The 23238-nt window shown below is 33.1% G+C and overlaps 1 protein-coding gene across 5 annotated transcripts in view; it reads left to right on the top strand.

The window, feature by feature from the left end:
* Nucleotides 1-23238, top strand: part of ADGRL3 (adhesion G protein-coupled receptor L3) — an 872689-nt gene that overhangs the window by 447174 nt on the left and 402277 nt on the right. For all 5 annotated transcript variants that reach the window (XM_060012458.1, XM_060012453.1, XM_060012455.1 and 2 more), the window contains one exon: nucleotides 20238-20347. In XM_060012458.1, the coding sequence (XP_059868441.1) occupies nucleotides 20238-20347 (110 nt within the window). The remainder of the gene's footprint in view (nucleotides 1-20237; nucleotides 20348-23238) is intronic.

Here is a 23238-nt window from a genome sequence, read left to right as displayed (position 1 = left end):
GACAAATCGATATTGACTACCTTCAGTTAACCTGAAAACCTCTTCTAGGGAAACTTTTCAATAATGTGTAATTTCATGTATTTAGGATTTTCTACATTAATCTTTCTTTGTGATATTTTGGGCTAAAAAGAATATGACTTTTGTCTTTGGTGATGTACAATGAAAAAGTATGGGAGAAGACTACAGTGACATTTTTTTTTTTTTTTTGGTAAAAGTTTGTATTTCTTATGTATATCCTGGTGATTAGTTAATTTAGAAATTTGAAACTTTTAAAAAAGTTTCTGATTTTTTTATATCTCTAATAATGAAAATTTTTGTAATGAATGTGATTTATTTTTTTTATTTTTTTTTGCGGTATGCGGGCTTCTCACTGTTGTGGCCTCTCCCGGACGCGCAGGCTCAGCGGCCATGGCTCACGGGCCCAGCCGCTCCGCGGCATGTGGGATCTTCCCGGACCGGGGCACGAACCCGTGTCCCCTGCATCGGCAGGCGGACTCTCAACCACTGCGCCACCAGGGAAGCCCCGAATGTGATTTATTTCATTAAGAAAAAAATATATATGTATGTTTGAACTTTCTCTTAGCACCCAAAATTTAGATATGAATATAAATACAGCATGGTTATTATATTAAATTGGATTCTCTTTTTCATTATCTATGAGGTGAGTTTGAAATGTTTCCAGATGAATATATAAAATTGTTCATATGCTGTAAGATAAGTACCAACTTGAAAATTAAATATGAAAATGATTTTAACACTTTTGTATTTCTTAAAATTCTATTCCATGTTCTATTATTTCCTGAAATAAAAATGATTATGGACAAAGCGAGAGAGTGGCATGGACATATATACACTACCAAACGTAAGGTAGATAGCTAGTGGGAAGCAGCCACATAGCACAGGGAGATCAGCAGTGTTTTGAGAATGCGGTTCTCCAGGAATCTGACCTTTTTAAGTGAGCTGCCTTTCATTGTTATTATTATTTTTTTTATTTTTTTGGTATGGCTCCTGTTATCAGCACTATTAATACCTAAATGAAAGTGTCTTCTTGGTGACCAGTATTATATTTACATATACTTTATGATTCATACAGGAGCCCTATGAAGCATGGGTACAATTATCTCCATCATATAGATGAGATGTTTGAGGCTTAGAAAGGTTAAGTAACTTATAAAATATAATAGCTGATAATTGACTGACCCAGGATTTATTCTCAGGTTTGCATAATTTTTAAGCAAATGTTTTTAATTTATGCAAGGCTACCTCCAATTACCTCTATCATGTAATTTGAAAATCATACATTTGAAAAGCATTATAATAAAAACAATAGTATATACATAAAATCTTCATTAGCAAATTTGTTATGATTGCATTTAATAGTAATGTGCTTCCTCAGGCTTGCCATTAAGTCAAGTCAGCAGTAACTAAGATAAAGGAAATAAAATTTTAAAATGAGAAAACAGTTTAAATAATCAATACTTTACATTAGGAAAAAAACAATAACCTAAAGTTTGAGTTGCTTTTATGCAAATGCTTGTCTTTCCTAGTTAAAGCATTTTTGGCTCAAGATTGTGGTGGTGGTTAGTAACAACTGAGACCTTCATTTTTCCTTCGATAGATTCATTCAGAACACTTTTTAAATCAGTGATTTCTATATGCTGGCCACTATGATAAATTATGGCACAAAAATTGGCAAATTTGACTTCTGCGTAAGTCAAGTTTCTAAAAAAGATTTATTATACTTTTCTTCTTATGGAACTCTACACAGTTGACTTGAATTTAATTCAAATAAAACAAATGTAATGTTACCATAGATTTAGATTTTGAGTAAAAACATGTATTTCCTTTGGATTTATGAGATTCTAGATATATGTGGAATATACTTTACTAACTGGTATAAAAGAAAAATACCTGCTTCATTGTCAATGTTAAAATTCAAGATCAGTGGTTGACTTGGCCCCAGCTGTTTGGTTTTCTCTAGTAACTTTTGATGTATTTTCTTAATCAGGTTCTTAATGTTGAAATAAAGCATTAAGTGCCCACTTTATTGCCGAAAGGACGTTTATTGTTTTAGTGAGGCATACATTCCATCTTTCAGCAGACAGCGATACAAATTTCATGAATGTCCCTTAGTGCTCTCTTTTGATGCCACTTGTATAGCTATAAGTCTGCATCTTAAAATATCTTTAAAATATTAGTATGAATCAGTAGTTTAGTTTTCCTCTATGAAATTAAACTTATATATGACCATTTGCTGAGTTAAAAAAATCTTGCAATAAATGTACATATAAATTGGTTGAAACATACAAAAAGTGTATTCTGTTACACTTTTTTTCATTGCTGTGTGCAGTGAACTCAAGAAGTCCTTGAAGGTCAGGATAAATATATATTGGAACCCATATCCCTTAATTTTGGAATCTAAATTTTAAAACTGCGTGTTATAAATGACTATATACATGAGTTATTTAGCTCCTAGGTAAAATACAAGTCAAGTTGTTTTTTTTTTTTATATTTTTATCTATTTTGTAAATTTTGGCAAGTTGAGATACAGTAGTTGTGTGCTACACTTCTAGAGTGGGTCTCCACTGAAGGGGGAAAACAGCCAATGCATGATTTAGAGAATTGAAACAATGAATTTCCTAACTTTATCAGCCTCCTCACCTAGCATATACCATCTTGCTTACTAGTTGACTACTTGTTCATGTCCACTTAGACATTTCAAATTCAGTTAGCCATTGCAGCTACTTAGTTTTTATCCCCTGCTATTTCTCTCTTTGCTAAACTTCCGCTGATTTTCTAAGTTGATGTGCTATTAATGGCAGTCTCCCAGTATTCTTTTCACCTTGTAAACGCAGCAAACACATCCTGCAGTTTGCATACATTTGCCAAATCTCTACCCTTTTGATACGTTTTATTTGTAAAATGTGTTTACTTATCAAGTGGATTAAAATGCTTGAAATATGGTAAGCAGTAAAAAGCATATGTGTTTTTTCACCTTTCCTCCTGTCCATTCTTATACTTCCTTTTCAAGCTTCTCCATTTACTTTCCATCATTTTTATGTAACTTGCTTCCTGCTGAGAAGCCATGAGAGTGGCTTTCCCTCAAGCTGACGCAAGTATCGCTCTGTAATTAGACCATAGGGAATGCTGCAGAAGGAAACAGCCACCTTCTTCCCTGGCTTTAGGGACTATCAACTCTGCAACACACTCAAACTTTATAACCCTCAAGAGCTAATTCTACAGAGCTAATTCTACAGAGATACATATATGCCTTAGATAAATAAATGTTTATTTATAATTGCATATGTTCAAAAATATTTTGCCACCTGATAGTAACTCTAATCAATCTCTGACAGTATGGGAATTTTATTCACAGAGGTATTATTCTCTCTGGAGACTAAATTCTTTAAAATGTGTTGTAAAAATTTCGACTCAACACCAAAGCCAAGGAACAAGGTTGTCCTTTTAATTCTGTAGCTAACCAACTGCTTCAACCACTTCTTATATTTGCTCTTCTGGGAAATTTGAGTCTTTCTGACTTATTTTGAAAATGTTTCTTTCTTTGGAGAAAGAATAAACAACAACAACAAAATCTGGTTATTTGAATGTGTATATTGCATTGGAAATGGCTAAATATTTCAGATTATATATTAGAAAACCAAAGGATGGATACCCAAGATATTTCTTTTGACATATGAGATTTAGGTTTATATCTTAATCTCTTTAAGGACAACAATAAACATTGGAGAGCAAGAGAATCTGTTTGGAGTCTGTTTAACAGTGCTGCTATCTGCCACTCTGCCGCCTCATAGCACGATATAGCAGAGGAGCAGTGCTTGTCGAAGGACATTGGGGCTTTACCAGCAGTCATTCAGAGCTCCTGTTATGTACACATCAACCCAGAACCAGTGCTTCATGCATCATTTTCCTAATGTAGATCTACTGTAACTTTTGCCCCCTCTTGTATTCTCTGCCTTCTTGGATTTCACCATCAAACATTCAGTTTCCAAAGCTAGAGTCTGCCTTGGTTCCTCCCTCATTTTAATTCTTGACATTCTAACCAATTATCAAGACCTTTCAGTCTTACATAAATATATTTTGAATTACTTAAAATATATATTACATATATTTGGAATTCACTTTTTTCCTCCATCTCTGTTATACAACCCCTATGCCTGTAGGCCTTTACTTCACAGATTCATTTTCTATAGAAATGGCAGATTAATGTATATCAAAAGCAGTGAGAGCTATTACTTCCTCGTTTATAACACATTCTATGATCTTACTTAACCAAGTAGGTCAAGTCCAGACTCCTTTCATAACTAGGTGGATAACCTTTACATAAATCACAATTTCTCAAAGCCTTGCTTTTCTCATGTATACATGTATACAGCACTATTAGGGTCATTGTGAAGATTAGGCAAGATAATGCACATGAAGCACTTTGCGCAGCGCTGAACACAGAGCAAGCGATCGATACCTGTTAGCTACTATCTTTATTAACATGTTATACAAAATCTCTGTGTCTGAGCCTCTGCTTGCCTCTCTGACCTCTCCTCTTGTCAGCCTGTCTTCTACTCCAAGAGCACCAAATGGCTTCTGGGTCTCTATGTAACCATGCTGTTTCAATTTTCTTTCTCTTTTCATCTGCCTGAAGTGCCTTCTCTCTTCTTCCAGTAATTTCACCAAGGTGACTGTTATTCATCTCTCAACACTCAATTCTGATGTCATTTCCAGGAAACCTGCCCTGATATCCCTTATTCTGTCCAGGTTAGGTATCTGTATTATTTTCCTAGGGCTGCCAAAACAAAGTACCACAAACTAGGTGGCTTAAAACAACAAAATTTATTCTATCACAGTTCTGAAAGTCAGATGTGCCAAGATGTCTTAGGGCCACGCTGCCTCTGAGCCTCTGGATAGAATCCTTCCTTGGCCCTCAATACTTGGTACTCCTTGGTTTGCAGCTGCACCACTCTGATCTCTGCCTCAGTTATAATATGGTGTTCTCCCTGTGTGTCCACATTTCCCTATACTATCATATTGGATTAAGGGCCCACACTACTCCACTCTGACTTCATCTTACCTAGTTACATCTGCAACAAGTCTAATTCCAAATAAGGTTACATTCTGAGGTACTGGGGGTTAAAACTTAAACATATTTTTGAGGACACAATTCAACCAATAACAGTGACTCTCGTATATTTTTATATCACCTGTAATGCAGCTATCATTGCACTTAACTCATCATATGTTAATAACCTGTTCGTGTATCTCCTATAGTAGATATCAACCTCTCTAGAGCATGTGCCAAGTGTAATCTATCTTCCTAGCACAGGACACATGGTAAGCTTTTAATACATGTCAATTAAGCGAACATATCATTGTTCACTATTTAAAAAACAGGTCTTGGGATACAAAAGATTACAAGAGTCGATAATGTCACATAATACCTAATAATCTGATTTTTGTTTTTCCATTACTACAAAGAGAAAGGAAATAGAAATACCTTGAATCAGGGGCAAAGAGAATATAGTTATTTTCCCAGGGTCCTCATTGTTAGTACCGCTTTGGGGAAATTACTTAATTCCTTCATGCTTATCTATAAATTATAAATAAAAGAAGTTATAACTTACTGATTCGTTTTCAGCATCATGCACTTTCCCTTCCAGAACCATCAGATACTTAATTTAATCAGAAAATAGACGCTACTTATGAAGAGCCTGGTATGTCATGTTTAGCTTCTAATCTGGAAGAAATGAAGGGTCATGAAAATCAAGTGAGGATTCTGAGAAAAGCTGAGCTAAAACAGCAGTAGAGAATCTGGTTAAGAAGGGATACTGGAGATGAGGGCGGACACACAGGTATGGGGCTGATTATACACTGGGAAGGAAGAGAAGGAGGTTCAGGAAGCACTGTTGAATGAATCTTTGAACCCGTTCTCAGATGCCACATTTGATGCTATGGATGCTGGAATCTAAAATTTTAGAATTCAGTAGAATTATATTTTTGAAAATATTGGAGGCTTTAAGTGTCTTTCTCTGTATATGCGTGCTTCAATGAGACCTATACTGAAGTTATTATACCTTGTAATTATAAAATATTTACATTTCCCTCACTGTTCCCACTTCATATTACCTTTGATGTAGGGAGGCAAAGCCCTGTTACAGTTGTTTTACACATGAGTAGAGTAAAACTCAGAAGGATAAATGGTTTGGTTGGATAATTGTTACTTTGAAAATGGTCGTTTGATTCAGAATTTTTTTCTTAAAGTGAAGCATATATGTAATTTTAGTCTGCTTTCTCTGACTACATCAACATGTATTCATTCCCTTAGCTACTAAAAACAAATGTTTCTTAGTCATTACCTATCATCAGGGAGGTCTCCTATAATAGTTGAAAATATCGTGTGTATTTGGAAATGGGCATGGTCTTAAAGTGCAGAACAATTTTCCCAAACCCAAACTAAATGGTTTCCTAATTTTGTCTCCATTAATCAAGAGTATTTTAATTAAACTGTTCATGAATAAGATCTAATGGCATAGTGATATGAAGATCACCATATATTAATAATTTTAGTTGATGGCAATCCTGTGTGAAGGAAGAAAAGCGAAGTGCACAGTGCTAAGTGGCTTCTTTCTACTGAGTAACCTTTCTACATTGAACCCAGTTGTTCAAAAATGAAACCGTGGGCTTCCCTGGTGGCGCTGTGGTTGGGAGTCCGCCTGCCGATGCAGGGGACATGGGTTCATGCCCCGGTCCGGGAAGACCCCACATGCCGCGGAGCAGCTGGGCCTGTGAGCCATGGCCGCTGAGCCTGTGCGTCCGGAGCCTGTGCTCTGCAACGGCAGAGGCCACAACAGTGAGAGGCCCGCATACCACAAAAAAAAAAAAAAAAAAAAAAAAAAAAAATGAAACCGTGAGCTTTGGATGTACAATGCTTTACTTCGTTGTCTATGAATTGTTTCATTTTATTTGGAATGCCAAATTAAAGACTTTTTAGAATGCATTTATTTTATTTTTACCTTTTAATTAATTCTTACCTTTTTTAGAATTAATTATCATATATCTTGATTCAGTAACCCAGCATTTATTGAGTACCTACACCGTTCTGGGTTATATGTTGTATTATCCTGTATATTATTGCTTTTGAGTCTTAAAATAATCACAGATTATAATTACACATACACAGAAATTGAGGCCCTGAGGGGTTACATATCTTGTCTTGTTTACAACATAATATAGGTTCAAATGTAGGCTTCTGAGCTTAATTCTAGGATACTTTCTGTGTTACTAATGGTATCTAAACTTCTGGCTGTGGATTTTTTAAGTACCTTAAAATTATTCTACATTTCAAGCATTGTCAGTAACCTGAAAACTACCTCTGCACATTTTGCATATTTTTCAAGTGTGTATAAAATTATTTGAATAATACAATATAAATCCATTTAAAAATAGTAAGAATAAAATGATCACTTTCCATTCTAGACTTTTTAATCAAAAAACAACAAGAATACAACTACTATTCTGTAATAGAATAGTATTTTTCTTAAAAAGGAATTCTATATTCTTGAAAAGATTGGAAACCATTGGCTTATATCAGGGCATTCTTCTAGTTAAGTGTTTTATGTGAATAACAAAAAGTCTAGTACATAGTAAGCATATAGTAGGTATTCATTAAAAAACTTTGTTTTTTTATTGTGTTTGTTAGTTGTTATAAATATTTATGAAACTTTTCTTTCTCTAAAGAACACAATTCTTAAAGAGCAAATTTAATGACTGTTGAATTATAGTGATATTTTTTCTCTCAAGTTTGACATAAAGTAATAATTGTGTGTATTTCATTATGAAGTTTTTAGAACAGTGCATTATGCATTATATTAAATATTTTATTTCTATTTCATATATGTGATTTCATAATAATAAAGGAAATGTTAATAAAACATAAGTGTTTAAGCTTGTTAAGGTTCAGTAAAACAAAGTTCTTCCACTTAAACTTCAAGTTGTATAGATTAGTTATTAAATATCTATCTATCTATTTATCTATCTATGATTCCAAATGCAAAAGGAAACACCAAGTGCCAATCGTTGAAAATGGCAACCTGGCAACCAAGAAAATAAATATATCATATTTACCTAACTATTGCTTATTCTCTGTAAAGGCAAGTTGTGATACCAGATTTTTTTTCTGCCCTTTTCTCTTTTACCACAAACTTTAAATTGCTTAAGTTTTCTTAAACAGAAAGAAATGAAATTGAGTTATCTGTAGTGAGGTGGATGGACCTAGAGTCTGTCATACAGAGCGAAGTGAGTCAGAAAGAGAAAAACAAATACCATATGCTAATGCGTATATATGGAATCTAAAACAAACTGGTACCGATGAACCTAGTGGCAGGGCAGTAATAAATACACAGACATAGAGAATGGACTTGAGGACACAGGGTGGAGGAGGGGGAAGCTGGGGCGAAGTGAGAGAAGCATCGACATATATACACTAGCAAATTTAAAATAGATAGCTAGTAGGAAGCAGCAGTATGGCACAGGGAGATCAGCTTCATACTTTGCGATGACCTAGAGGGATGGGATAGTGAGGGTGGGAGGGAGGCTCAAGAGGGAGGGGATATGAGGATATATGTATGCATATGGCTGATTCACTTTGTTGTACAACAGAAACTAACACAGCATTGTGAAGCAATTATACTCCAATAAAGATGTATAAAAACAAATATTGGTGGCTTTCCCAACCATGCATAAATTATGAAGCATATGTCTCAGATAATCACTGTGTTGGATTGAGCATTATAGTATCCCTTCAATATATTTCTCTCGTATATGGAATAAGGACCACCACTTGCAAAGAGACAAATGTGAAACACTCCCTGAAGACAGTGTCATTATAAATTGTCATAAGTTGTCATCAGAGTCATTCTAAGATGAATCAACTAATACTGTTATCATCTTAAGGCCCTTAGCAACTGTAACAGAGGTTATTCAGTTGTGAATGATACGCATCAGCTTTCTGGACATGTGACAATCTAGATTTTCTTTATGCCAGAATTGCTAGGTGATCTGCACCTGTACATTTTCTCTAGAAAGAGGCTATTTCTCAACTCAATATTAAAAATAAATGTAATGTTTTAGAGGCAGAGAGATGTGCAATAAATACAGGAGAAACTTGCATATCTATAGAAAGTTGCATTCTATAGATATTATGTAAAATTTTTTAAGAGTTAAAAGGTTATCAGAATATGAAGTAGTTAGTATGGATAGTCCTGAAAGAATTATCATTCTCTTTGAATTTTATGTACACTTTGGAATGATCATGAAATACTAAATGTTCACTTTGTTTTAAAAGGGGGGAAAACTATTAAGAAACTGACAACTCACACTTATTCTATATCGCAGTGATAATCAGTTGGTACTAATCATTCATAGATATTCCGTACATTTATGCGTGTATTCAGCTATACAGTTTTTTTAATGTTTTTATTTAAAATTTCAATATGAAGGGTTTTTTTCAGGTTAATAAAGGAAGAGTTACTTCATCATTTTTAACGGCTGTCTAGCATCACATAGTAGAGACTCATTTTAATGTATTTAACCAGACTCTATACATTAGAATGCACATAGCATATACATACTTTCAAAGTAAAATATTGTGGTTTAAATTTGAAACGACTTATTTGATATGTCCCAATATTTTTTTGGTAGCTGTGCTGAAAACTTTGTAATATCTTAAATATGAGGTGCTTTTTGCTAGAGAAGGGAACTTGAGAGAATGGTGTATCAAATATGTTTGCCTACGACAAACCCATCCTCACTAGCAAAGCCATGATTTATTCACTCTCCTATAAGCGGCTAGTGCTTCAGAGGAGACCAGGTGCCTCTCTGGACCTGTGATAATGAAACTTCACTGGGTAAAACCAGTCATGTGGATGTCTTTCCCTTGTGTGATTGTTTTAGGAGTAGGCATTGGGTCATTTTGATCATTGTTCTTTAAGTGTAGTCTGCTGAGTGGCTTATGTGTAGAATATCCTTACTCTTAAAATGAGACACAAGATAGGAACTTTACTTTTTCTGGATTTTATCTTCAAGTAACATCTACAAATGCAGTGGCCATCTTAGGACTATAGGACATAAATCCAGTAAAATTTCACAGACTCCAAGTCACAACCGTGACTTTGTAAATCTCTGAATTAACCAACTTGAATCAACTCATCTTCCAATTTTTAATATGTGAGATAATACAACCCTTATTTTTCAGCCACTTTAATTTGTACTTGCTGTTTTTTGAAGCCTAAAGCATTGTGATACCAATAGAAATGTCTTTGCATTTCTCTTGTACTTATTGCTTCCTGGTGATACCATAATTCAAAGCAGGTAGGATATATGCTTGAGATGAGTCTCTGTCTGAGGTCATGACTGGACTTAATTCAACAGAGGTAATTCAACAGAGGTAGCCCATCAAGGCCAAGTACCAGAAGTGAGAGATGAAGCATCTTAGAGGAGAGGGGACCATGAGAATTATTGATCTTCAGTCACTGGCACATGGGGGCTTTCTTTCATATTTTGTTGTGCTGCACCAGGTACATTATACTTACAAAGCATGAAGACGACTAAAATTATTTTTGTGTAATATGAATCTTACTACTGCACTCTTCAAAAAATTTATGTATGAGGACACAGAGAAAGTTTATTTCTGCTGTATATTCTGCTTTGGAAGTCTTTCTATATGTATATAAATGTGTATATATGAGTGTGTGCATGTGCATACATGGGTACATACACACAGACACACACACATGCACACACGCACACACAAACACAGAGTTATTCATTTGCTTTCATTTAGCACTTTATTGAAAGCAAATGTGAGGAAGCCAAAGACATTTTTCCGAGCTCATCTTATGTTGTTCCTTGGTTTTCATGTTAACTGACTTCAGTAGCCAACATTAGTAAAATTCCTTTTCCGTGGCAGTTCTCTTTCTCAAGGTTTGAATTTATTTCTTTTTATTTTTCTCATACATACATAGTTTGATTTGGAAATTTTACACATTGACAAGAAAAAAGACTTAACCAAATGAATCAGTATGACATCTCTTGTCTTAGCTGTGTCTTGGCAGATAGGATATTCTTGTAGCTCAGGGAAGAAAAGAATGTCTTGCAGCACCCTTAGGAAGTGTAATCAATTATGTCTGTCTCTGACTTAAAAAAAAATCTAATTCTCTGCAAAGTAAACATTGTCTTCACTTAAGAAAAATACAGACATATAAAATATTGTTCCTTTTTATTTAGAAGAAAACAAGTAATACCTCCATTTGCTGCTATACTTTCAGATAATGAATTCATACACACACAGAGATTTATTTGGTTAACCATACATGCAAGTAAAGAATGTTCAGCTCTGATATGCTACTGAAAGTAGACAGTAATAAACTAATACAGATGCAATTCCAATTATTTTTAAATGTAAAGTTTCTCATAATTCTATGTAACTATTGTTATAGCATTCAGCTACTACTAGAAGATTACAGCTTAGAAATCACTGACACATAACTCAGGACTGAAATACTTTTCCAAGCAATGTTTGTGAACATGTTTAATTTAAATGCACATTTCCATTTATTGTGAACGCGTGCTTCTATGAATTGTATTCATGTCTAACATAGCTAATCATTTTATTTTTGGAATGAGCTCCATAAATATTCTGTGGATGCTGACTGATGATTATAATTTATTCTATCAAACATTACCCAGAGATATGTGGAATATTTGGAAATTGGACTTCCTTGCAAGGTTACTCATTTTCAAACATATTTCAATGTTTTCAAAATATTATTAAGTCAGTTTGAAAAATTCCCAGTAATAAACCCTTAAGGTTCATAAACTTGTAAATTTATTCTATAATAAGAGAATCTGAAAAGTTTCCTATTTTTCAAATTGCTACTGAAATAGTTTAGAGCATAGACAAATAATATCTTTTTAGTGCAGTACAGAATTAGTATTTTAAATTGAATTTTGTCAAAATAAAATTATTTAAATCTGTAAATGTGAAATAGTCACCTTTTATTTATTCATAGAAAGGTGCAATGACACTGAAACATGAATTCAGTTTAATATGAGTCAGTTGGGTTTCATTAATAATTTCTTAATGTTTGATATTTCACATTTTATGAAGTTTTATGTTTGATATTTTAAACTTTATGAAGATCCAAATTGAAACAATGACCCAGTTTCTGTAAAATGCTCTAAAAGTAACCTATATGGGTCAGGCAAATCTAGCTCAGTTTCTCACATCTATCACAATAAGCTTTATGCACTGAAAATTCCATTGTGATCCAACAAAACAAACATATAATATGATGCCTTTTAGCCAAACTATAATCAAACCATTTGTTTGTACTGAAAGATAGTGTATGTAAGTGGAGGCCTATGCATCCTTTTAATAAATAAAACTGTATATTAGGGAGACATTAAACACCTTAGCCATGCTCCACTGTAATGATATGCATCTTCCCATGTAAGACTTCTACAAAGTGACCACCTCAGGAGACAGTCTCAATACGTCTTTTTGCTTAAGCACTTGTTGTGGGCCAAATAATGGCCCCCAATGATATTGGCATCCTTACCCCCATAATCTGTGAATTGTACTTTATATGGCTAAAAGAACTTTACTTACGTGACAATGTTAAGGTTCTTGAGGTGGGCACATTATCCTGGATTATGGAGGTGGGCCTTAAACGTGATCACAAGGGTCCTTATAAGAGGGAAGCAAGAAGGGCAAAGAAGGAAGAAGGCAGTGCCATGTCAGAATCAGGGTGAAAAAAGGTGATGTGGTGTGGGATCACAGCCAACAAATGAGGGCACAGCCTCTAGACACTGAAAAAAGGCAAGAAAACAGATTCTCCTCAGAGCCTCCATGTGGGACAAACTCTGCCAACACCTTTCTCTTAGCCGTAGAAGACTCATTTTGGACTTCTACCTCCAGACCTATAAGAGAATAGATTTGCATTGTTTTAAGCCACTAAGTTTGTGGTAATTTGTTCCAGAAGCAATAAGAAAACTAACTTAGTATCCTAGTTTCTCCCCACTCATCATTTTGGTCATGTTTTCACTTGCTTGTGTCACATCACATTTTTCTAATGTAAAGCATGTTTGTGAAATGAAATATAAAAGAATATAGAAAATGAAAGACTTGATGCTAAAGAATCACCTTGTGAATCATAGAACTTTGTTTAACTACATTGTCACGATGTGTTCTGTAAGATCTTACTATATTTTTAGTTTATGATTTAGAATCAATGTTCTCAAAAATAAAAACTGCAAACAAGGGCTTTATCACTTCTGTTACTCTTCTTAAATTGCCACTTAAAGTGTATGTGGACAACACTGGCAAATTCCTGTGTGAATGCTAGGTGTAGATATACAATATAAGAATTAGAGAAAAATTTTAATATTTATGATGATGATTGATTTCGTTTTTTCCGACCATTTAGTTCTCTTACTAATTGAGATCTACATGATTCCTTTATGATATATATATATATATATATATATATATATATATATATATTCATATTCTACCATGGGATATTTGCCTTATTCTTCCCAGGCAAGTCCAAAATGAATGACGTATTTGCAGGTCTCAGAGAGACAGGGAGTGGCACATAGGGAAAGTACTGTCTTGAGGAAAAGAGAGTTGTTCTGTTTTGTTTATGGACATTGAGCAAAATACTCTTGATATTCACATATGAATTTATGGGTTTTTTTATATTGCTACATTCCATCCTGAGAATTAAAAACTCCTAGTCACCCTGGTTACTTAAAGGACCAGATGACTTCACAGGAAAATTCTATCAAACATTTAGAGGAGAGCTAACATCTATCCTTCTGAAGTGTTCCAAGAAAATTGCAGAGGAAGGAACACTCCCAAACACATTCTATGAGGCCACCCTGATACCAAAACCAGACAAAGATACCAGAAAAAAAGAAAATTACAGGCCAATATCACTGATGAATGTAGACACAAAAATCCTCAACAAAATACCAGCAAACCAAATCGAATAATACATTAAAAGGATCATACACCATGATCAAGTGTGATTTATCCCAGGGATGCAGGGATTTTTCAGTATCAATCAGTGTGATACCCCACATCAACAAATTGAAGAATAAAAACAATATGATCATCTCAATAGATGCAGAAAAAGCTTTTGACAAAAATCAACACCTATTTATGATAAAAATTCTCCAGAAAGTGGGCATAGAGAGAACATACCTCAACATAGTAAAGGCCATATATGACAGACCTACAGCTAACATCCTACTCAGTGGTGAAAAGCTGAAAGTATTTCCTCTAAGATCAGGAACAAGACAAGGATGTCCACTCTCGCCACTTTTATTCAACATAGTTTTGGAAGTCCTAGCTACGCCAGTCAGAGAATGAAAAGAAATAAAAGGAATCAAAATTGGAAAAGAAGAAGTTAAACTGTCACTCTATACAGATGACATGATACTACACATAGAAAATCCTAAAGATGCTACCAGAAAACTATTAGAGCTCATCAATGAATTTGGTAAGGTTGCAGGTTACAAAATTAATACACAGAAATCTGTTGCATTTCTATACACTAACAGTGAAAGATCTGAAAGAGAAATTCAAGAAACAATCCCATTTACCATCGCATCTAAAAGAATAAAATACCTAGGAATAAACCTACCTAAGGTGACAAAAAACTGTTCTCTGAAAACTATAAGACACTGATGAAAGAAATTAAAGATGACACAAACAGATGGAAAGATATACCATGTTCTTGGATTGGAAGAATCCATATTGTCAAAATGACTATACTACCCAAGGAAATCTACAGATTCAATGCAACCCCTATCAAATTACCAATGGCATTTTTCACAGAACCAGAACGAAATATCTTAACATTTGTATGGAGACACAAAAGACCCCAAATAGCCACAGCAATCTTGAGAAACATTTTTAGATTTTAAATATTAATGTGTCATGATGGTAGTGCCTTGTTTTTTGCATGAATAGTTATCTTTAAAACATTTTTCTCTTGGAACATAATGCCTTATTCTTATATGATTTAAACACTGATTTGCCATATTTTAGATGCTGTGAATTACTTGAGTATCCTCAGTGTATGTATTTCTTCATCAGTCATTTGATAAATACTAATATAAATTCATATGACTAATTTTGCTAACAAAGAGATACCCACAAAGTATGTTTTTTTAGACCATCATATCTTGTTATTCCAATTATTTTAAATGGAGTTTTATATATTTGCATGACTGAAGCATTGAGACGTTTCTGAGCATTCATAGGAATGACTTTTTTGTACACACTGATTTAAGAGCATAATAAGAATATGTAATTGGATTTTTTAAGGGAGAACCCTATGAATTACCCTCCTAGTAGAGAAATACAACAATATTTTATTTAAATTATTTTAATTGTACCATATTAGATTACTAGAGTTATGGAACCAACCAATACAATCCTTATATGTCTCTTATGTAAGAATGTTTTAAAACAGTTATACTTAAGATTCATTTTATATGCTTCATCTGTAAATTTGTTGTAACTAAACGGGAGAAAATGGCTGCTACTTTTTATCTAGATATGGAAGTTAAAACAAACATCACTTTCCTAAATTTAGCAGAAAAGTGGTTGGTTCATTTATTTTATGTATAATAAGAACTTACTGAATAGATGATATGTGCATAAACCTAGCAATATCACTTTTATTATATGCTGCAGTATGTTGTGGCAAATAAAGGAACTTCTTTGCCCCAGAGGTGACTTTTTCATTATCGTTCTTAACCAGTTTTGTTCTTATACTGCTATAAATCATATTGGAGTGAATAAGTTAGCATCAAATAATTCTGTATCTAATTTATAATCCTGTAATTATGTTTATCTTCCCTGGCAGTCATCATAAGACCTCTTTTTAAGTTAAACAATACTACTTTAAAATTAGTGCGAATAACCAGTAGCATTCAACATATTACATAATATTTATTAAATAAACTTTATCAATAGATGGCAAATATACTTAATTTGGAGCTTTGAATGTGGGTTGAATTAAAATGGCATGTTTTTATGTTTCTTTTTTTCTTTTGGAATAGTCTATATATAAAGAAATACTCATTTATCTTATTACTCCTTCCACCTTATGTTCAGAGACTGATCTTTCTGATTGCTGCATTCCAATTTGAATTGGGAGGGCCTGGTTATATAATGTTAAATTCAGAGCTTCCTTGGAATGCCTGATTCACACCACAACTGAATGAATCCTGGGCCAGTTAGATATTTCACAGCTGATCTTTACCTCATCAGATCATCATAGTACTCCTGACAACATATAAGAGTGAATTAAATTAGTTTCCCAGAGTGACCATGAGATGTATGACTCACACGCTCAGGAGACAATAGGATAGTGGTTTTTAGGTCACTGTTCTGGAGTCCAGTGACTATTATTTGATTACTGAGAGTCTGAAAAGTTATTCAACATCACCATACCTATTCCCTCCTCTGTGAAATTGGTACTAGTAACTTCATCTCAAAAGAAGTGACAAGTAGGATATATGTGAACATGTTTGATAAGTTTAAAGCGTTAGTATAAATCTCAAACTTATGGTATCCCGGGTAATGTACTTTGCATACAACTAATTTATTTGGGTTTCTTTTTTAAAAAAACATGAATCTGTTTTTTCCTGTTTCTACTCTTAATCCAAAGCATCTATGTGCTTGTCTGTGTGTCACTTCTTCTGTGTTGTAGGTTTCTCTCAAAAGACTCAGTCTATCTGGAATGAAGTGTTATTAACCCATCCCAAAGCAAATGACTGATGTTAATAATGATAACAATGTGGATAGTTACAGCAACATACAGTATACCGTGTGCATTTATGTGATACTTTACAAATTTTTAATGCATTTTTATAAGCACGTCAACTCTGTGAGGTGAGGTAGTAAAATAACTGACCTCCGTGTTATATATGTAAAAATCGAAACTCTGATAGATTCCTTTGAGAATTCTATCTGGTATTTGTTATTGTCATCTGCTTTTTTTTTTTTATCAAATACTTTATTTGAAAATTGTCTGTTGTTGGGGTAGAAAAATTTTATTGCATAAATTTTCCAATGAAAAAATAGTGAAACTTTTATGAAAAGTTGAAGCCTTAATGCTTTTATAAGATTATGGCATTTTTTTCTGTGGATATTAGTAGATTAGGATACATTTGACCATATCATTGTAGTCTTTTCTCATCCTTTACTATGGGTTTTAAGAATATCCTTAGCATCAGGGTTACTGAAAATCATTTTTTATATTTAAATTAAAAGTAAATATAAAGAAAAATCTGAGTGTAAAGCACATTGGAACATTCAATTATTTTATTTCCCTTTTATCATCAAGCATATTTAGGATGAATTTACTTTTGACGACTTTGATATAATTATAAAAGTACTCTTACTGGTGTAAATTGATCAATAATCTTTAATCTAATATTAAGGTTAATTTAATTTTGACTCACAGTGACTGAAATCATAAAAAAGAAGACAGACTTTTAAACTCCTGTTTTTGAAGTGTAGCTAGTCTTTAAACAATCAGTATTATATCTTATACAAAAATAATATTCCAGATGTTGCCTACCTTTTGATTTTTCAGTATCTTAATTTATAAAAAGCATTTGATATAGAAATCATAATAGAATGTAAATTATTTTGAAAAGTAAATGCTGTAAAGCATTGTTTTCTACAGAACAATGATGACAATGATTGCAGTATATTATTTGTGTAGAATGTGTTTGTTTATATACCTCTTCACATACACTATCTCACCAGGTAGAAGGCTTTCTTGATTCTTCTTTGGTTAACATTAAGTAAGATATTTGGGACTCATTACAGTGTCTAATGTTTATAACAAATGTCGCTTATTTCAGTTTTTTTACATACACATAAATAGTATTTTTGCAAATTAAATAGTATATAATATGCAAATGATCAGTTCACATGTTTAGATAACTAAATGGATGGGTGGATGTGTCTAATGTCCATATTATATTTTAATATCTGATCTATACATATATAACCATATGAAATTCTTTTTGATTCGAGACAATTTTCTGTGAAACAAACACTTCCATAATTGTAAATTTTAACCTTTATACCCTACTCAAAAATGACTAGTAATTTGGTTTGTTGATATCAAACATTGATTGTTTAAATAATAAAAGATTTGTAATTGCCCATTTACATCTGAAAATTGTAAGAATAGACACAGATGGTAAATTAATTTTATTATTATAAGAGCTGTAGTAATTAGAAAAAAGGACGATAGTAGGCAGTAAAACAACAGTAGGCCAAGAGACAAAACATAATATATATAATATGTGTATATATATATATATTTATTTTAAACATTATAATTTAATGATTTGAGATCAGCAATAATATTATATTTACAAAATATTTAAATATCAAATTTTATAATGTATACTTTCATTTTTCATTATTTCTACTTTGAATGCATTTTTGATAATAGCTGATTCTGTAACAATTATGGATATAACTGAGTTTATATAGCTGCTCATTGTATAAAATCCTGAGATAGATTTATGAGTTTATTTTTTCAAGGCATGATGTGAAAATTGTATTGCTTTAACTGCAAAAACATGTCTTTTAACTTGAGACAGCTTCCTCTTAAGGGTTTTCTATGTAATAGGAAAGTACTGTTATTTTTAAAAAGTGTCAATACACTAAAATATTTGCACTACCTATTTGTAATGCATGTTGAGGACAGCCACATTTACATTAATGTTATTATACAATTGTCTGATAATCATCTTTAGACACTAAATCTACACAAGAGAACTTTAGAACATGCTGACCCTCAAGATTAGCTGTTATGCTAAACTGACTGATGAGAATGGAATATTGGCTTTTATTAATCTTCCACTGATAACACGAAATGTATTTTTCAGTTTAAGACATTTACTAATGAATCAATTTTAATTTAGGGACTAAATAAAATTCTCAGTAAGCCTGGCAAATGATAGCCTTGAGTAAACTCAAAGCATTTTCACTCTAAATCAAAATGAGTTCTGCCCTGAATGCTCCTTATCCAACTAGTAGCCTTGCAAGGATTCAGAGGTATTGGTCATATCAAAAAAGGAAGCATCTTTTTAAGAAAGGAAGGAAAGAAAGAAGGGAAGGAAAGAAGGAAGGAAGGAAGGGCGGAAAGAAAAAGAAAGAAGGAAGGAAGAAAGGAAGAGAGGGAGGGAGAGGAAGGGAGGAAGGAAGGAAGGAAGGGAGGAACTCTATTGGGTCTAGAAAGTTTCGGAGTAAAATTTACTGTAAGGAGGGCATTCTGACCTTGGGTGTCTTTTTCAGAGTAGGAATCAATTTCATTATATGTATATTTATTTACCCATGAGTAAATCTGCTAACCCAGATCTATTTAGCCCAATTGCCACAAAATATGCCTAGTTTGTGTTTCTGTTTCAATAGTGATGTCTGATTATTCTCTTTGGAGATTTAAAGTTATTCTAAATTATAGGATATTGGCATTTGTGAATAGCAATCTTTAAGGTTAGTGTCGTTATTTGGCTGTACATGAGGAATATGAGTCCATTCTTAAAAATGGTTTTACTTATGGGATTAGTTTATTATTATATTAATTTATATAAATTAAATTTTTAGATATATTTTAATATTTAAAGTTTTTACTGATTTTATTTTTTTAGGTTTGGCTAAAAGCATTTCAACACCATATGTTCATTGCCTATAAAATAAATAATATGATAATCAGTGAATTTATTTTACTACTGCCTAAGTAAAGCTCTGTGGTTCTATTTTCTTAATTATTTTTTTTATAAGAGAGTGAGTTTTTCCTACCAAATCATCCTGTCTTCACATTGGCAATATCCTATGGGCCAGTTAATGTTGCTTAAGCAGTATTTAACGCCTAACTCAAAATCATGCTGTGTTCAATCAAAAATTAAATTAGTTAATATGAATAAACTGAATGAATTTTTTAATGTCTAGTTTTTTTTTAGGTATACTGTAGATATTTCCTTAACAAGTCTAAAACCCTAAATTGACCAAAACCTTATTTAAATCTGTGTAATTAGGAACTAAAATAAAATTGGTATTGGTGTTAATAATGATTTAACTATGTAGAAACTTATTATTTTTTTCTTTTCTTCTCTTTTGACTTCAGGTGCAATAACAGAACCCAGTGTGCAGTGGTGGCAGGTCCCGATGTTTTTCCAGACCCATGTCCGGGAACCTATAAATACCTTGAAGTGCAGTATGAATGTGTCCCTTACAGTATGTATATTCCTGTACTTTTCTTATAAAAAGGAAAGATATTAAGCTTTGTTTTGCATGCATTGACAACATAGTCTCTATGAAAACATAAAAATAATCACATAAATTATATTTAAAAACTGGCTAATTTTAACTTTTCAGGGTCTTACATTTTCCCCACCCTTGGAAGAATTAGATGTTGCCTGCATGATCCTGCAGCATTTAATTTTGACTATATATTTCTGTATATCAGTATCTATTCTAAAGCTCTTTTCTTAATGCAAGAATATAAAATATTTAGAAAAATGATGAAAGAGTGGTATGCCAGTACTATATCCCTCCAGGTCCAAGCAAACAGAAATGAAAGTGAATAATATACTTGTATATATAGTAGTATAGAAAATGATAAATCTTGAATTTGATAGGAACAATTATATCTAAGCTTCCTGTGCTGCCAAGATATTGAGAAGTAGAAATATATTCACCCAGAGAGAGCAGATTGGAAAGAAAATACAAGGATTACATGGACTAAAGCACTCTTTAGAGAATGTATCTTTTACAGTCTCAAGAACTGTGTCTTTGCAACCTTTATGTCAGAAATGATATATACCAACAACTTTTCTTTTTTCTTCAGGAATAATGAAAAATCAAACAATCAAAAATGACCCTTTTTTTTTTTTTTTTTTTTTTGTGGTACGCGGGCCTCTCACTGTTGTGGCCTCTCCCGTTGCGGAGCACAGGCTCCGGACACGCAGGCCCAGTGGCCATGGCTCACGGGCCCTGCCGCTCTGCGGCATGTGGGATCTTCCCGGACCGGGGCACGAACCCATGTCCCCTGCATCGGCAGGCGGACTCTCAACCACTGCGCCACCAGGGAAGCCCTTTCTTGACTTTTTTATCCAAAGGTAGAATCATCATCTCAAAAGAAATATTTTTGATCTGACTAGTTAATTATTCATGGGATACCTTAGTGAAGATCACTCAGGAAATCCTGTATTCTTGTATTACATATGCAGCTCATCCCAGAGGTAGAAAACTCCTCATAAGCAAATCCCAGGTTCCAACTTCCCTTGATATCTCAGAAGAAACAAAGCATCTGGGGGTCAGCAAGTTTACTGTGTCAAGAGGTAGTTCTAGGTTTGCCTCATTGATGTTTATTTAAAAAGCAGCACATTGCTCATGAGCTGTAAGTGTGTGTACTCCAATAACAATAGAGAAATTTGGCCAGCAAGAAATGAATTGAAATTTAAAAGTAATAATGAAAGCAATCAAGAGAAAATTTCATTGTTCCTTTATTTACAGTGTGATTGATTAGAGAAAGTTTATCTAGGGAAGTTTTATAAGATTACTTTCTTTGTTGTGAAAAAGCATAAGTGTATAGGTTTTATTGAAATCTCAATTGAGGTTATGCTTCTAATATTGTTATCTCCAGGAACCCGTCTATAAAAATATAAAGCTAAATGACCATTTATTGTTCATTAGTGATACTTTAAAGAAATAAAATTTGTAGTCCACTTTAGAACTGTGACAGTTATACGTAGGTTGCATAATAAGATCTTTGTGAAATATGTAGAATAGCTATTTTCAAAGGCATTTAAAAAATATATTAAATAAGGTATGCCTCATTTTTAAAGACAGTTTTAAGAAACTTACAATCATTGCAACATGAAAGCTGAAGAAGTTTTGTCAAATATTTTTTTCACAATTTTTAAAATTTAAAGAATTTCACAGCTCTTTCTTCAGTTTTCTGTATTTCTTCAGAGTTCCTTTAAGGATAACTACTCCAAATTCCTCTGCCAAACTCATTCTGAAAAATCATCTTAAATCATTTCAATGTAGATAAGAACTTGCTCATACACTTTTGTATAAAAGGATTATGGTTTACCACAGATTTCGTTTCTCATAAATTTTTAGAGTTGGGCAATTTGATTCCTGAATATCCTACATTTTCAGGTTTCTGGTAATCCTGAAAATGTACTGATTGCCTTAGAAGTATGTTCATATTATATTAAAATATTTAACTGATTGTTTCATTAAATAAGAATTATAAACACAGGTGCAACCACTTTCCAGTTTATACACAGTTTAATTTATATGATATAGTATAATTGCATTTGTTTAAATTATCTTCAGTATGTTTCAGTTAAAAGTGTAATGCGTAACTGGAAACTCATTTAGAAAATTTAACATGAACTTAAAAGAAAATAATCCAAAAGAAAGTAAAAACCGTAACATAAACTATAGTGACTCATTTGAAAGGTAAGCTGGTTTAGTAGAAAAATGGCCAGATATCAGGAAGCCTGGTTACTTAACAAAAATTCTGGATCCTTTAGCCTCAGGTAAGCTATTAAAATTTTCTGGATCTCACCTTATAGACTTTCCCTCATCTATAGTACAGTAGTCCCCTGTTATCTGTGATTTCACTTTCCTTGGTTTCAGTTATCCATGGTCAACCTCAGTCTGAAAATATTAAATGGAACTTTCCAGAAATAAACAATTCATAAGTTTTAAATCATGTGCCATTCTGAGTAGCATGATGAAATATGCCATCCTACTCGAGACGTGAATCATCCCCCTGTTTAGTGTATCCACTATATATGCTACCCACTTGTTAGTCAGTCATCTGTAACACTTCAGCTGTCACACTATCATAGTGCTTGTGTTCAAGTAACCCATATTTTAATGGCCCCAAAACGCAAGAGGAGTCATGCTGGAAATTTGGATATTTTCTTACTGTGCCTAATTTATAAATTAAACTTTATCATAGATATGTATGTATAGGAAGAAAAACAGTATATATAGGGTTTGGTGCTATCTGCAGTTTCAGGAATCCACTGTGCGTCTTAGAATGTACTCCCTGTGGATAAGGGGTGGGCTACTACAAGTTCTGATTTAGTTAATAATAAGCTCTT

Source organism: Delphinus delphis, chromosome 5 (genome assembly GCF_949987515.2).
Source record: "Delphinus delphis chromosome 5, mDelDel1.2, whole genome shotgun sequence".
NCBI lineage: Eukaryota > Metazoa > Chordata > Mammalia > Artiodactyla > Delphinidae > Delphinus > Delphinus delphis.
The sequence above is the reverse complement of the archived record's forward strand: the minus strand, read 5'-3'. Positions and strand labels throughout refer to the sequence as shown.